We start from the raw sequence: 14,793 nt of genomic DNA on the forward strand, positions 1-14,793 counted from the left end.
TGGGGGATTGTAATCCCCGTCACTAGCAAAAGATCCTCTTCAGCTTGACAAGTGCTGAGAGCTCCGGTGGCAGGGACCAGACAACGTCAGCTAGATGAATATTGATGTCTTTTTTTGTCTGCATCCTTGGCTGTGTTTACAGGCCAAAACGTTGTCAAAATGTATGACAACGCTGTTGAAACTGCAGTAAATGCAGCGTTGAAAAACGCTGCGTTTCTGCAAACACTTGTGTGAGGGAAACCTTGAGGAAAAAATAATAGATGTGTACACCCCATTTGAAATGTGATAATTATCCCATCTAAATGCACAAACAAAAAAGAAAAAAACAAGATAAGCAGACTGACTTGGAGAAATAAAGCTATTGAAACAAAACAAATGACGACAAAAATTAGAAAAAGGAGAACATCCATCAGTCCTGGTTGTTTATGAACCACTTAGAAATACTAGGTAAATTTGTAGAATGCTAAGTATGGTGAGGAGGGGGTTATGAATAAAAGGAGAGATAATAGAATAACCATTTTAAGGAGCACAATTCAGCAGTTAAATTTGTAATTCTTAAGTCTTGTTTTCACGAGATCTAGGCACATTGATAAAATGTATAGAAAAAAACTGGAATACTTGGAAATGTTCGATTCATGGGTTTTTCTTGGATCTGTATGGAGATACTTTTTTTCCATTCTCGTGTCAGAGACGTACATCTCTTTTTAGCAGTTGCTAGGTTACCTTCATATAGATTATTCTCACTTAGCAGGGACCATTTCGTAAGTAAATTTTCTGCATCTTTTGGGGAACTAGCTATATGAGTGATGCAGTTTTTGCCAACTAAAAGTTTTACAGGAAAACACCATTCATATTTCATTTTTTCTACTCTCAATATTTTTGTTTACTGAGCGAATTCTCTCTTTCTCGACAGAGTTGTAGGTGATAGATCTGAGAATAGTATAATGTGGCGAAGATGATCTGGTAAGTTAGTGGCTTGAGATGCGGCTCTTAGGGTTTCCTTAAAATGATAAAAATGTAGTCTAGCTAAAACATCCTTTTTCTAGGATTTTCTGCTGGAATAGTTTTCGGTTTACGTACTCTATGAACTCTGTCTATTAGAAGTTCAAATTCTTTTGCATCAGGTAAAATAGTGACAAACAGATCTGTGAGGACTTTAGTAAGCTGAGAGTCGGTAATGCTTACAGAAACGTTTTCGCAGCACAATGTGACCCGTGCCCCTGCATTGACCTCTCGCTTACTCGTCTGGCGTCTTCTTTCTGCTCTGTGATGTGCCGGCTGGTGCACAGACGCACATGCGCAGTGCAGAGACGGCGCAACAGCGAGGCTCACACTGAAATAGGACATGTCATGCTTTTGTTACCGCACGAGTTTTCCCTTGGTCAAATTGTGGCTGTCTGCATAGGATTGCATAAACTAAAACAATCCTATGGCAGCATGCAATGGGCGGAAATTCTGCGCAAAATCTCGCCGCGGAATCTCTGCCCATGTGCCTTCAGCCGAAGTCTTGGAACATTGCTCTTAAGGCTTCAGGAAGAATGTAGGCATTCTGGTCCCTTTGGGGTGATGTGTCAGGAGATTTGTTAAATAAAGTAAGAGGAGAATGACTAAAGGACCATTTCGATGGGACAAGTGTCGGACAAACGATGCTCGACACTCGTCCTCGTACATTCTAGCTCCCGTATACCTGCACGAGATCTAGTATCGCTGGCTAACAGCAGGGCGCCCTTATGCAATGACATAACGTAGCAGCCGTTCAGTAGTGAACGGCTGCTATTTACACTGAGCGATAAGCAATCAGCTGATCATCCATCGGTTATGCAGCATAAATGATGACCGATCAGCTGATCGCTCATTGTCCATCGGCCTTCTACTATAGTAGTTGAAAGAATGAAGGGAACTGATCTACCAAAATAAATAATGACGCCTTGGATTTTTGTAGGGCAGTGGAAGAATAGAAGATAGGGTAGTGGGGTGAGAGGTAGCATGGGGAGGAGTTTTTAGAAAAATGTCTCCTGTAAACAAATAATATCACACGCTTTTGTAGTAACTGGAGGATTTTGAGCATTTTTGGAGAGAGTTAAAGCCCTGCACACTATGGGATATGTAAAAATCATAAAACTGAAACCCCACAAGAGAGGAGGGAAGGGAAAAAAGAGAGGGAGGGGATGATGAAATCATTGCCAATAAACAGTTTTAACTGTGAAAACAATTATTAAAATGAGAAAGAAATTGGTTGCTGAAGCTGTTCTGGTTGTCATAACAGCTATAAATTTAGTGGACAAGAAACCACAACAGCGCCAGTGAGGATCGCTTTGCAAAATTTTTATTAGGCCTCCTGTACACGGGGGGAAATTCCGTGGCGGGATTTACCGTAGAATTTCCACCCGTGCCCACTGCCATAGGATTGCATTAGATAATGCAATCCTATGCAGACGGCTGTGATTTGACCTTGTAAAAACTTGCGCAATAAATAAATCGCGGCATGTCCTATTTCTGTGCGAGCCTCGCAGAGGCCCACACAGAAACATCACTGGTGACGCCCCGGCTCTGCACTGTTCATGTGCGGAGAGAGAAAACGCCGGACAGATAAGTATAAGGTGAATGCAAGGCACGGGTTGCATCCTGCTGCGAGAATTCTCACAGCGGAATCCGTCCAGGCCATGTGCAGGCGGCTTTAGAGAAAGAGGAGAGACCCAAGGTGAATGTGAAGGGGAAGAAAAATAAATAAATAAAACGTTAGATAATAGATGAAAGATAGCAGGGGGCAGTAAGGCCAGCTGCACACAGTAGAGCTCGCAATAGGTCGTGCACGAAACAGATTTTTAAAAAATATTTGTATTTTCAGCGCCGTTGTTAGGCATTGGCTTGGGTACCTGCAGCCCATCCACAATGTCAATAGATAGAGCATGCTGCGATTTTTCCTCCACAGAATACGCTATTTGTTTCCATGAGTGCAAAGGAAAAAGCGATTTTACATACCTTTTAATTCATGCTGTTTGCTGCAGATCCTCTGTGCGGACGCCGACCGCAGATTCCGCAACCCAACATTTTCAAATATACAGAAAAAGGTAAACAATGTACCACTTACTTTGAAGGAGGGGGGTATGGTTTACATACACAGAAACCCCCTCCTAGTTGTAGTAACCACAGTCATTTGGATAATGGCTTCAGGTCCACAATGGATGTTTTATTCAGAACAGACACATACATGGTAAGGGCAACCCGTTTCTCTACTATTAGGAAGCACCTTTCTCAAGCCTGCATACAAAGTGTGAGAAAGATACATATATCGATAATACATAATTACTGGTGAGTGGGGCGGTCCCTCTCATCACCGCTGGAATGCACGCTGTGACGAGAGGGACTGCCCCACTTACTGGTGAATGGACATCCAGGTGGCGTTGAGGTGGTGAGTGGAGCACCTGAGAACGCAGTGAGCACGGATGCCAGGACTCTAGATGGGGTGCTGTGGCATCAGTGCAGAACTTCAACTGCTGGTAATATATTAGGAATTCTGCCCCCATTTACTGGCTGGATCTTGTATTGCAACCACTCTATACTCACACCTCAATACTATTGAAAGTAACTGCCGCTGACTAGCTGTACAGTCACCGATGTGGGAGTGCAGTCGTCAGCAGTCTGTAAATTGAGGCTGCAGCTTCAGGCCTACAAGTAGGACTCGATTTTACAGATCCACGGAGAGTGAATTCTCCCACAGTGCTAACACTAGCCTGCTCACTGGTGTGAATTGCAGGGTTTTAGGGGTGCTACTTATGGGGGAAATACCCCTTATTCACTTTTTTGGTAACGGAGCTGCAGCCTTGTGTGTTCTATGGCACTGCCATCCATATCACACCCCCAAATACTCTTTCATACAAATTATATATATGGCCCTACTTCCATCTAAGATGAAGTCTTAGGGGTATATATTTATAAAGATATTCTGCATTGCAGAACAAAATGAGGTTATGGCTGAAGTTCAACTTGGGATCATTTGTAACTAAACATCACATGACTTTGTTTTACAGATTACAAGTATATATTCAAAGTCTACATTTCTGAATTACTTCTTCCTTGCCGCCAAAGTCAATTATAATTCAACGTAAGTTCATGATACCTCATTATACATGAGTAAATAGCTATAATTGCATTAACATATAAGGAGAAAATAAGCGTTTTTTTTTTTTTTATTTATTGTTAATTCATCCTATGTAAAAATTAGTGGTCTTACCTATATTCAGGTTGAAACCAAAATTGTCAATCAAAATAATGAAATTATTGACATAATAAGAAAGTAGGATATTCAATATAGTACAATTTTGTAACTGTATATTCACATAGTAACATAGTATGTTAGGCTGAAGAAGACAATGTCCATCTACTTCAGCCTGATTCCACCCCACCTTATTGATCCAGAGGCAGGCAAAAAAACAACAACGAGGTAGATGCCAATTTAGCTCATTAGAGGAAAAAATTCCTTCCCGACTCCATAATGGCAGTCAGAATAATCCATGGATCAATGTTTGAGTTCTCCCTAACTCCAAGACCCGGATCAACAACCCCGCTGGTCACCTAATGTCTATATCCTGTATTATCATATTGCTCTAAAAAGACATCTATTCCCCTCTTAAACTCTTCTATGGATTTTGCCATCACCAGATACTCAGACAGAGAGTTCCACAATCTCACTGCTCTTACAATAAAGAACCCCTTTCTGTGTTGGTGATGAAACTTGCTGTTAAGGTTGTGCTTCTAGGACCTGTGGTTCTACAGGTTTTCCTGTGCACACCTTCACAGGTAGGGGTTAATTGAGCTGGTATTCTCCTCCAGCCAATCCCCCTTGTCTGCTGCAGATAAATACCAGCAAACTCTTGTGAGAGATTGCTGGTCATTTTAGTGCTTTACTATTGTACCCTGTGTTGAGCCCACTCAGAGCTGGTGTGGTGCATTGATTGTAGTGTCCCTCTCTCATCCCCTGAAGACGGTCTGGGTACCTATTGTCCCTCTCATCCTTGTGTTCTGGGGTGCATGCATTGTGTAGTGTGTGGTACGGTGACCACACAGGTGCAGCCGGCCCGCAGGTTTCTTCCTTTCCCTGGGCAGGTGCGGCATCCAGATATATGATGTCCTATGTGTGTCAGATGGGTGATGCCTGACACTGTTCCCTATTTCAGCATGGTGGCTAACTCTCTATTCCCCTGGTGGGAGGACACTTGGACTAGCTATGGTTTGACATCTGATCTGTATGCATGTGAGTTCTGGGTGGGGTTTCTTTTATATGTTATTTGCACAACCATGAACAGTGACATGTGTGATATGTCTGTGCAAGTGGCCAAACATGTACTTAAAGGGGTGGTCTCGCAAAACCAAGTGGGGTTATACACTTCCGTATGGCCATATTAATGCACTTTGTAATATACATCGTGCATTAAATATGAGCCATACAGAAGTTATTCACTTACCTGCTCCGTTGCTGGCGTCCTCGTCTCCATGGTTCCGTCTAAATTCGCTGGCAGCTTGCTTTTTTAGACGCGCTTGCGCAGTCCGGTCTTCTCCTTTCAGCACGAGCCGCTTCAGTGTGCTCCCCGCTACAGCTCTTCTGCGCATGCGCAGATGAGCTGTCACTGCTCGGGAGCGCGCTGGAGCGGCCATTCTGTACCATCCTCTGTTAGAGGAAGGTGCAGAGCCGCCCAGCTGTCCGGAGAAGCCGCCCAGCTGTCCTGCCGTCCAGCTGTCCTGCCGTCCAGGTAAGTGATAGGCCGGGGGGGCTGCCGCTGCGCCGGGGGGGGGGGCTGTCGTCGCTGTCGCTGCGATGGGGGGGCTGTCGCTGCGATGGGGGGGGCTGTCGCTGCGATGGGGGGGCTGTCGCTAGGCCGGGGGGGGGGCTGCCGCTGCGATGGGGGGGCTGTCGCTAGGCCGGGGGGGGGGCTGTCGCTGCGATGGGGGGGCTGTCGCTAGGCCGGGGGGGGGCTGTCGCTGCGATGGGGGGGCTGTCGCTAGGCCGGGGGGGGGCTGCCGCTGCGATGGGGGGGCTGTCGCTAGGCCGGGGGGGGCTGTCGCTGCGATGGGGGGGCTGTCGCTAGGCCGGGGGGGGCTGTCGCTGCGATGGGGGGGCTGTCGCTAGGCCGGGGGGGGGCTGCCGCTGCGATGGGGGGGCTGTCGCTAGGCGGGGGGGCTGCCGCTGCGATGGGGGGGCTGTCGCTAGGCCGGGGGGGGCTGTCGCTGCGATGGGGGGGCTGTCGCTAGGCCGGGGGGGGGCTGCCGCTGCGATGGGGGGGCTGTCGCTAGGCCGGGGGGGCTGCCGCTGCGATGGGGGGGCTGTCGCTAGGCCGGGGGGGCTGTCGCTAGGCCGGGGGAACTAGCGCTGGGCCAGGGGGGTAAGTGATGGGTCGGGGGTGATGTTCACTGACAGGTGAAGGCCCCGGAGCCCAGCGCTGGGCTCCGGGGCCTTCACCTGGGCTCCGGAACCTAGCGCTGGGCTCCGGAACCTAGCGCTGGGCTCCGGAACCTAGCGCTGGGCTCCGGAACCTAGCGCTGGGCTGAGGGTCTAGCGCTGGGGAGCCGGGAGCGTAGCGCTGGGGAGCCGGGAGCGTAGCGCTGGGGAGCCGGGGGCTAGCGCCGGTTACCTGCTGCCTGGCGGTGGGTGACTGGTCGGCGGCTGTGGGGCGTCTGGTCGGCGGCTGCGGGGCGTCCGGTTGCCATGGAGACACAGCTGGCAGCGTCTCGGGAGCGCGCACGTCGGGCTGCAGCGAGCGACGGGGAAAGAGCCGGCGGCCATCTTGGGGAAACTTTTATAAGTTGCTGAAATGCTGGAACGGTAAGTACAAACCAGCTAGGAAAGTCATTTACAGGGGTAATTAGTAATGTATGTTTAATTAGGGGGACTGGGCAAAAAAAAAAAATCACTGCTTCCTCGAGACATCTCCTTTAAGTTGCATTCCTGTTCTATGTTTAGTTCATCTCTCTATGTACCTAACTTGGGAAAACTAGGTCCCAGATGTAGACAGTCGGGCTGACCTTATCAGGACGAGCGCGCCGCTTTTAGGCATGGGTTCCCATCTTTCCCTGGTTAGTAAGGGACAGGGGTCCTTCCATCTTGGCCTGGAGAGGTGCAATTGCTCTATGCAACAATATAGTGTGTTTGCAGTTTTAAATGGACACAATATCGCGTCTGTATGGAGACGTGGCGCTTTAGTGCGCCGAGTGGATGTAACATAATGACCAGCCTACTACTGTTTGCACCAAACCGCTGTGATATGTACCTGTGTGTATTCCCTTTACCTAGCTGACTAGCTGGCATCTGCATCAGGCCCATACGGATAAGTCCTGTGCACGCTATGTCAGCAGGAGGGTTCTCCATTTTTATTTCCCTCTGGATTTGTGCATACTCGATGCAGACTACTGTTCGGTGACCTTTTGGTGTAAGGCACAGTGGTCCTGTTTAGAGGTTGTTTTTATTTTATGCCTTAAGGGTCCAGAGGCCTCTTTTTTAAAGGGGAGGTACTGTCAGGTTGTGCTGCTGGGATCTGTTGTTCTACAGAGTTCCAAGACCACAGCTTCACAGGTGAGGGATAATTGAGCTGACTGGGTGTGGAATTCCTCCTGCCAGCCAATCCCCACAGGTCTGCTGCATATATATACACCAGCCCCTCTGCAAGAGGAAGCTGATATCCCTTTACTCTAGGGTTTGTTGGTCCTGCATGTCTGTATGTGTGTGAACAATGTCTTGTTCAGTGTTTGTGCAGGTGGCCAGACATTAGGTGCGGACAGTCCTGTTCTGTGGTTGTTCTGTCTTGCATGCTAGCCCTAGTGTGTTGGTGTGTGAATTGTGTCCTGTGCTGCTGGATCATGTATCATCTCTAGGCTAGTGTGGTACTTAAGTTCCAGCGCAGGGCCACCTTTATCAAGGCAATTGCTCTGCTTGCAGACAGGGTTCTGTTTCATGCTGCCTCGTTAGAGTATGGACGGCGAAATATGAGGACCCTTGAAGCTGGGCTTGCAGACTAAGTGACTTGGCCAATTCACTAACTAATTCCTCGTATTTATTACAGCAATTCCATCTGCTTATGCTTTCGGGGATGTTTGGTTAGTGTGTTGGCCGTTTTTCAGTTCTATGTTATGTCTGTCCGATAGTCCAGGTTCCTGCGCACAGTTCATTGTCCCTTTAGTGTTCCTGCAAGCGCATCCTGTAGGAACGTGATACCACTTCTGCATCCATGTTATAGTAGGTGTGCCCAACAGACGTAACATCTGCTTTTTTTCTAGACGGAGCGGATATCCTCTTGTTACCTTCGCAGTTCTGGATATAAACAGATCATGGGAGAGATTTTTGTATTGTCCCTTTATGTATTTATACGTAGTTATTTGGTGGCCTCTTAACCTTCTTTTTTCCAGGGTAAATATTCCCAAATTTGATAGCTTCTCTGAGTATTCCACTCCTCTCATTCCGTTTATTAATTTAGTTGCCCTTCTTTGGACCCCTTCAAGCACTGCAACATCTTTCCTGAGCACTGGTGTCCAGAACTGTACGCAGTATTCCATGTGGTGCCTGACAAGTGCCTTATATATCAGAAGAATAATGTTCTCCTCCCTCACCTCTATACCTCTTTTAATGCACCCCAAGTCTTTATTTGCTTTTACAGAAGCTAACATTGACTGCTCCAATTAGGTCTACAGTCAACTAGTACCCCCAGGTCTTTTTCCATCTCACCTTTCACTAGCTGTATCCCATTTAGCATATATTGGTGGCATCCATTTCTCCTGTCTGTGTGCATAACCTTACATTTATCAATATTGAACTTCATTTGCCATTTTTCAACCCAAACCCTCAACTTATCTAGACCTATTGAACACCATGGGCTTGATTTACCAAATTTGTCTAACAGTAAACCTGTCTTTGCTGCCCATAGCAACCAATCATAGTTCAGCTTTCATTTTTAAAACTGCTAAGGTAAAATATAGGCTGCAGTTTGATTAGTTGCTATGGGCAACAAAGACAGTTTTACTGACAGTCAGTTTTAATAAGTCTTAGGGCCGCATATTTTCCTAGCAAAACAATATGGCACCTCGCACATGCTGAAACAAACCAGAAAACTTTTGCTATATATGTGGTAGGTTAATATTGGAGAGACATAAAAAACATTGTCATTGCAATTATTACTTTGGATGTGAAATCGGACATAAGGGAAAAGACTTAGGCCCCACATTTCTGTCGTGCCACTTGCTATGTGAAATTAAAAACTGGTAGAGAGGTTCAGGTACATTAATGTCATTGGGGCTATCTATGATGGGGAGGGAACAAAAATACCATGTGACAGACTGTTACTTCTGTCTAACAAATATCAAAGGCTTCACAAACAGAAAATCTAAGGGTATGTTTACACAGGGTAGAAATGCTGCGGAATGTCTGCAGTGGAAAATTCTTCAGCATTTCCGCATCAAAAACAGAGTCAAAATCTGTATTGATGCAGATTTTGACTTTAAATGAGTTGCGTACCCTCAGCTGATTTCAGAGGATATACTGCTCACTTCCGAAGTCTTCAGCTGTCAATGCACTCCTTCAGCTGGTACCCGGCAGCCTCAACTGCTGGTCAGGTGATTGCACTTCCGCAGCATTTCCTTTGTAAACATACCCTAATAGTCACATTGTGTATCCCAACTTGTGTTGGCAATACCAGACTCTGAAGCTATTCCTGCTCCCTTCAAATCTTCAAGTGAAGAACTCAAAGATGATGATGAAGAGACAATGCAGTAAGAGAACCAATTTCCATCAAGGCGTGAAAGAAATTATCCCACATTTAAACCTACAGGACATTAAACTAAACGCTTCTTAACTCAGACAGATTTAAATGATTTAGCCTGTGATCTAGGCCTAAGTAAAAGGAATTGCTGGGCTCTATGTTGCAGGAATGTAATCTTCTCTAACCCAAAACAAGTGTAACAATTTATAGACACAGAGAATGAAATATTGTGCATTTCTTCACTTCTCATGGTACCCTAACATTTTTTTAGTGACAAGTGGTTTAATGTCAGCTCCAGGTTGTTCTTATGATGTCCAAGAATGGAGGCTTTTCATAGACCCCTCAAAAACCAGTTTGAAAGTAGTTTTGCTTCACAATGGCAATGTGCTGTGTTTTGTTCCAGTCCGTTATGCCAGTCTTGCAAAGTCGACCTATGAAACGCTGCAGCACATACTTCGTTCAATTAAATATTCTGAACGTAAGCGGAAAACCTGTGGAGACTTGAAGTTCATTGCTGTCATATTTGAAATGCAGACAGGGTTCATGAAGTATTTTTGTTTTCTGTGTGAGTGGGATAGCCGTTACAGGCAATCTTACTACATTAGGTAGGACTGGTCAGACAAAATTTTGTGAATTGGCGGAAAAAATGTTCAATGGGAAAGTCTTGTGTCCTCTGAAGGTATCCTGCTTTATGTATTACATATTAAATTATGAAACAGTTTGTCAAGGCAGTAGATAAAAATGGCAGAGGATTTGCCTATCTCAAGACCAAATTTACTCAGCAAAGAGGAAAGAGGGTGTTTTCATGGGTCATAGAATCATAGAATGGTAGAGTTGGAAGGGACCTCCAGGGTCATGTGGTCCAATCCCCTGCTCAGTGCAGGATTCACTAAGTCATCCCAGACAGATATTTGTACAGCCTTCGTTTTAGCACTTCTATTGAAGGAGAATTCACCACCTCCCATGTTAACCTCTTCCATTCATTGATCACCCTCACTTTCAGAAAGTTTTTTTCTAACATCTAATTTGTGTTTCCTCCATTTTAGTTTCCTGAGTTGATTCTATTCCTGGTCACGTGTGTGTATATATATATATATATATATATATATATATGCTATTTAGCTCTGAAAGTTTTAGCTGATTAATCATAGAATGGTAGAGTTGGAAGGGACCTCCGGGGTCATTGGGTCCAACCCCCTGCTCAATGCAGAATTCACTAAATAATCCCAGATAGATGTCTCTCCAGACTCTGTTTGAAGACTTCCATTGAGGGAGAACTCACCACCTCCTGTGGCAACCTGTTTCACTCATTGATCACACTCACTGTCAAAAAGATTTTTCTAATATATAATCTGTGTCTCCTCCCTTTCAGTTTCATCCCATTGCTTCAAGTCTTTCCTTGAGCAAATGAGAATAGGGCTGATCCCTCTGCACTGTGACAGCTCTTCAGATATTTGTAGACAGCTATTAAGTCTGCCCTCAGCCTCCTTTTTTGCAGGCTAAACATTCCCAGATCCTTTAACTGTTCCTCATAGGACATGGTTTGCAGACCTCTCACCATCTTGTTAGCTCTTCTCTGAACTTGTTCAAGTTTGTCGATGTCTTTTTTAAAGTGGGGTGCCCAGAACTGGACACAGTATTCCAGATGAGGTCTCATTAAGGAAGAGTAGAGGGGGATAATTACTTCACATGATCTAGACTGTAGACTGCTTCTCTTAATACATCCCAGAATTGTGTTTACCTTTTTGGCTGCTGCATCACATTGTTGACTCATCTTCAGTCTATGATCTATTAGTATACCCAAGTCTTTTTCACATGTGCTGCCGCTTAGCCCAATTCCTCCCATTCTGTTTTTTTTTTGTTCCCCAGATGTAGGACTTTGTATTTCTCCTTGTTAAATACCATTCTTTTAGTCGCCGCTCACTGTTCAAGATTTTCTACATCTTTTTTAATATTCTATTTCTCTTCCCTAGTGCTAGCTATCCATCCTAGTTTTGTGTCATCAGCAAATTTGATCAGCTCCCCATCAATTCCCTCCTCCAGATCGTTTATAAAAATGTTGAGCAACTCTGGACCTAGGATAGAGCCTTGTGGTACCCCACTTGATACATTCTTCCACTTGGAAGTGCAGCCAATCATGACCACTCTTTAAGTATAATCACTCAGCCAGTTGTGAATCCACCTAGCAGTTGCCTTGTCAATCCCATATTTGGTCATTTTTTCATTAAGTGTGGTATGAGATACTTTGCAAATGCTTTATTACAGTCAAGATATACTATATCCACTTTTCCCTGACCAACCCAGTTAGTGATTCTGTCATAGAATCCACAGATCAGAGAACTGGCAATAGATTCAATGAATGCTTAATTGAAACAAAGAAAAATCTACCTGGGTGGCATTCAAGAACATGACAGACACAATTCTAGGGAAACTAAATCAAACAACTTCAAGCAAATTGCGACTGACATTTTGAAATTATACAAAGATTTGGGATGCAACCTGTCCCTCAAAGTACATTTCATTATACAGTGACTTATCACATGAGCATGGTAAAAGATTTCACCTGGATTGGCTCATGAACTCTTATGAATTATTAATCACATTAGAAAGTTTCTATAACTCCTATTACTTTCAATAAAGTAATGGCTATCCTATGAAGTATATCTGCCCACTGAACATTGGGTCCAGTACCTGTTCAGAGTTTGATGAAAGTGATTTCCTGATTCAACTGTTCAAGTGTACAATGAATAAGAATACACTTCTCCAAATAGGAGAGCACTGCCTGGATTAGATGTCCAAATATGCTCTTGTCAGTTTATCACTGCCCATACCTCTGCTATGGATGTACAGAGGTAGAACTGAGGTGATAAGTACTTTATACTAAAAAGTTCCACATTGATAGGATGATTGTTTTGTTTTTCTTTTAAATAGTTCTAAAATTGTTCCTGGCTTTTTCTTTTAAAGTGAGGAGGATAAATCAGTAATCCTTCATCTGGATTTTGCAAAACCTTCAAAGTCTATGAAATATCCAATAAGTATAGAACTTCTGGAGGGGCTCTTGAGGCAAAATATGTATGATTTAGAAAAGTATGAACGTCAAGATTCGCACAATTTAAAAGAGTCATTACAAGTCACTGTAATAAGTAAGTACATAATATATAACGAAAGTTTGCAAATTCAATTGTTTTAGCTCTTTAAATGAAATGTAATATTTAACAGCGTAAACCTGACTAAACAGAAAGCATACTTTTTAAATGATCACTGAAAATGAGTATTTTACATTGTTGTGAAGAAATTTTGGTTCAGTAACATTGAGGGAGTTTCACTTTGAAACACAGTTTATGCTTGAAAGTTACTGCTAACCCCAAAAAACATTGAAGATTTCGCTCACAACTGTTAAACCCTTGATGTCTCACAAACTACTGGGATGATTTAATTTTTAGATTTTTTTAAAATTCTTGACCACTTAAAGAAGGTGTTCAATGAAAAATATTGTTCATAGTCAAATTATAAATAATGTTTGTATTTACAATTATAAAAAGAAATGTTCATATGCCTAGATATTACAGGACTAATGCTAGAATAGCACCACCTGCTGTTTTTATATTGTGCCCACCTCAGTACATGCTTCAAGTGGTCAATTATGTCAGTCTTGATTTTCGCTATGTCAAGCAGACAGTGTTATGGCTGTTTCAATCGCTCATCATCTTTTCTGACATGAGAAGACTTTGCAGCTTTCGAAGCAGAGAATTCACCTCCTGAGGGATCCTTCTGCACCCAAGCGAGCTATGAGAAAAGCAAGACTGTGCATGTGTGACCACTTTGGAACATATCTTGAGGTGGGCACAGAATAGAAACACCAGGTGGTGCTATTTTAATATTTCTGAAATATCTGAGTATAGAAACATAAAAAATTAGTTTTTTAAAATGAGCGTTAAGACAAAAAATCTTTAGAATTATGACCTGAATCTATCTATAAACAATACCTTTCATGAGATAACCCCTTTTACCTTTGTATTTTATTTTTCGTCAGATGGTCTTTAACTTATATTGCAAGAAATATGGTAGGAAGCAAATATTCATGAATACTGTAGAGCTATTCTTTGACTTGTTACACTTATATGTTTTACAGGTATGTAAGCAGAAATTAATCAACTACAACAGTTCAACTGTCCTGCACTATATGGACTTTTTTTTTAATCTCCCTCAATCAAGACCACATAGTAACTCTGTCATTTTCAACATTAATACAATTTTATTCATGTACTGTATGTCTTTAATTGATTTGCTATGAACAACTTGATATAACAAAATTCGTAACCAGTAGTTGAATTGTATATCAGCTATATTATTGTCTGAATTAAGAACCAAATGGAATACAATATATACTTCTGACTTTTTGTGATTGTGACTAGAGATGAGCGAACACGTTCGGCTCCGCCCCTTTTTCGCCCGAACACCGAACTTTGCGAACACTTCAGTGTTCGGGCGAAAAAGTTCGGGGGCCGCCGTGGCAGCGCGGGGGGGTGCGGCGGGGAGTGGGGGGGAGAGGGAGAGAGAGAGGGCTCCCCCCTGTTCCCCGCTACTGCCGCCCGCGCCGCCGCGCATCTCCCCACCCCCCGGCGGCACCCGGACACTTACGCGCGAACACGGCAGTGTTCGGCAAAGCCGGTGTCCGGGTGCGGATGTGTCCGTAACGGACACGTTCGCTCATCCCTAATTGTGACCATATGTAAATAGGATGTAGCTCTAGGACTACTATTAAAGTGCAATTTATTTGTATCTTGGCTATTTATTTACTTAACTGTAATAAATAATGATAGCACTGAATAGTTGGAGCACAAATCTAATAAATGTCTATTTTCATATAGCAGGGATTAAGCTTTTCATCTTCGAAACTCAAAATGTAAAGCAATATACACTTAAGAGGTGTCAAACGTCTGTCAAAAAGTCAGTTCTGAATATAATAGTTTCATTGGAGAGTGATATTTTAATTGAATAGTAATTGTGCTAGGAACTAGAAGCCATTGTAACAGAGTAATGGGCCATA

At 43.8% G+C, this 14,793-nt stretch overlaps 1 protein-coding gene across 4 annotated transcripts in view; it reads left to right on the plus strand.

Annotated features, from left to right (window-relative positions):
- C1H3orf52 (chromosome 1 C3orf52 homolog) overlaps window positions 1-14,573 on the plus strand; it is a 167,256-nt gene extending 152,683 nt beyond the window's left edge. For 3 of the 4 annotated variants that reach the window (XM_066609162.1, XM_066609151.1, XM_066609133.1), the window contains 4 exons: window positions 3,009-3,071; window positions 4,032-4,105; window positions 12,708-12,886; window positions 13,876-14,573. In XM_066609162.1, coding sequence (XP_066465259.1) covers window positions 3,009-3,071; window positions 4,032-4,105; window positions 12,708-12,886; window positions 13,876-13,883 — 324 coding nt within the window. In that variant the 3' untranslated portion in view covers window positions 13,884-14,573. The remainder of the gene's footprint in view (window positions 1-3,008; window positions 3,072-4,031; window positions 4,106-12,707; window positions 12,887-13,875) is intronic. The other variant, XM_066609142.1, reaches the window with a different exon arrangement.
- The last annotated feature ends 220 nt before the right edge of the window (window positions 14,574-14,793 follow it).

This window comes from Eleutherodactylus coqui, chromosome 1 (genome assembly GCF_035609145.1).
Source record: "Eleutherodactylus coqui strain aEleCoq1 chromosome 1, aEleCoq1.hap1, whole genome shotgun sequence".
NCBI classification, from domain to species: domain Eukaryota; kingdom Metazoa; phylum Chordata; class Amphibia; order Anura; family Eleutherodactylidae; genus Eleutherodactylus; species Eleutherodactylus coqui.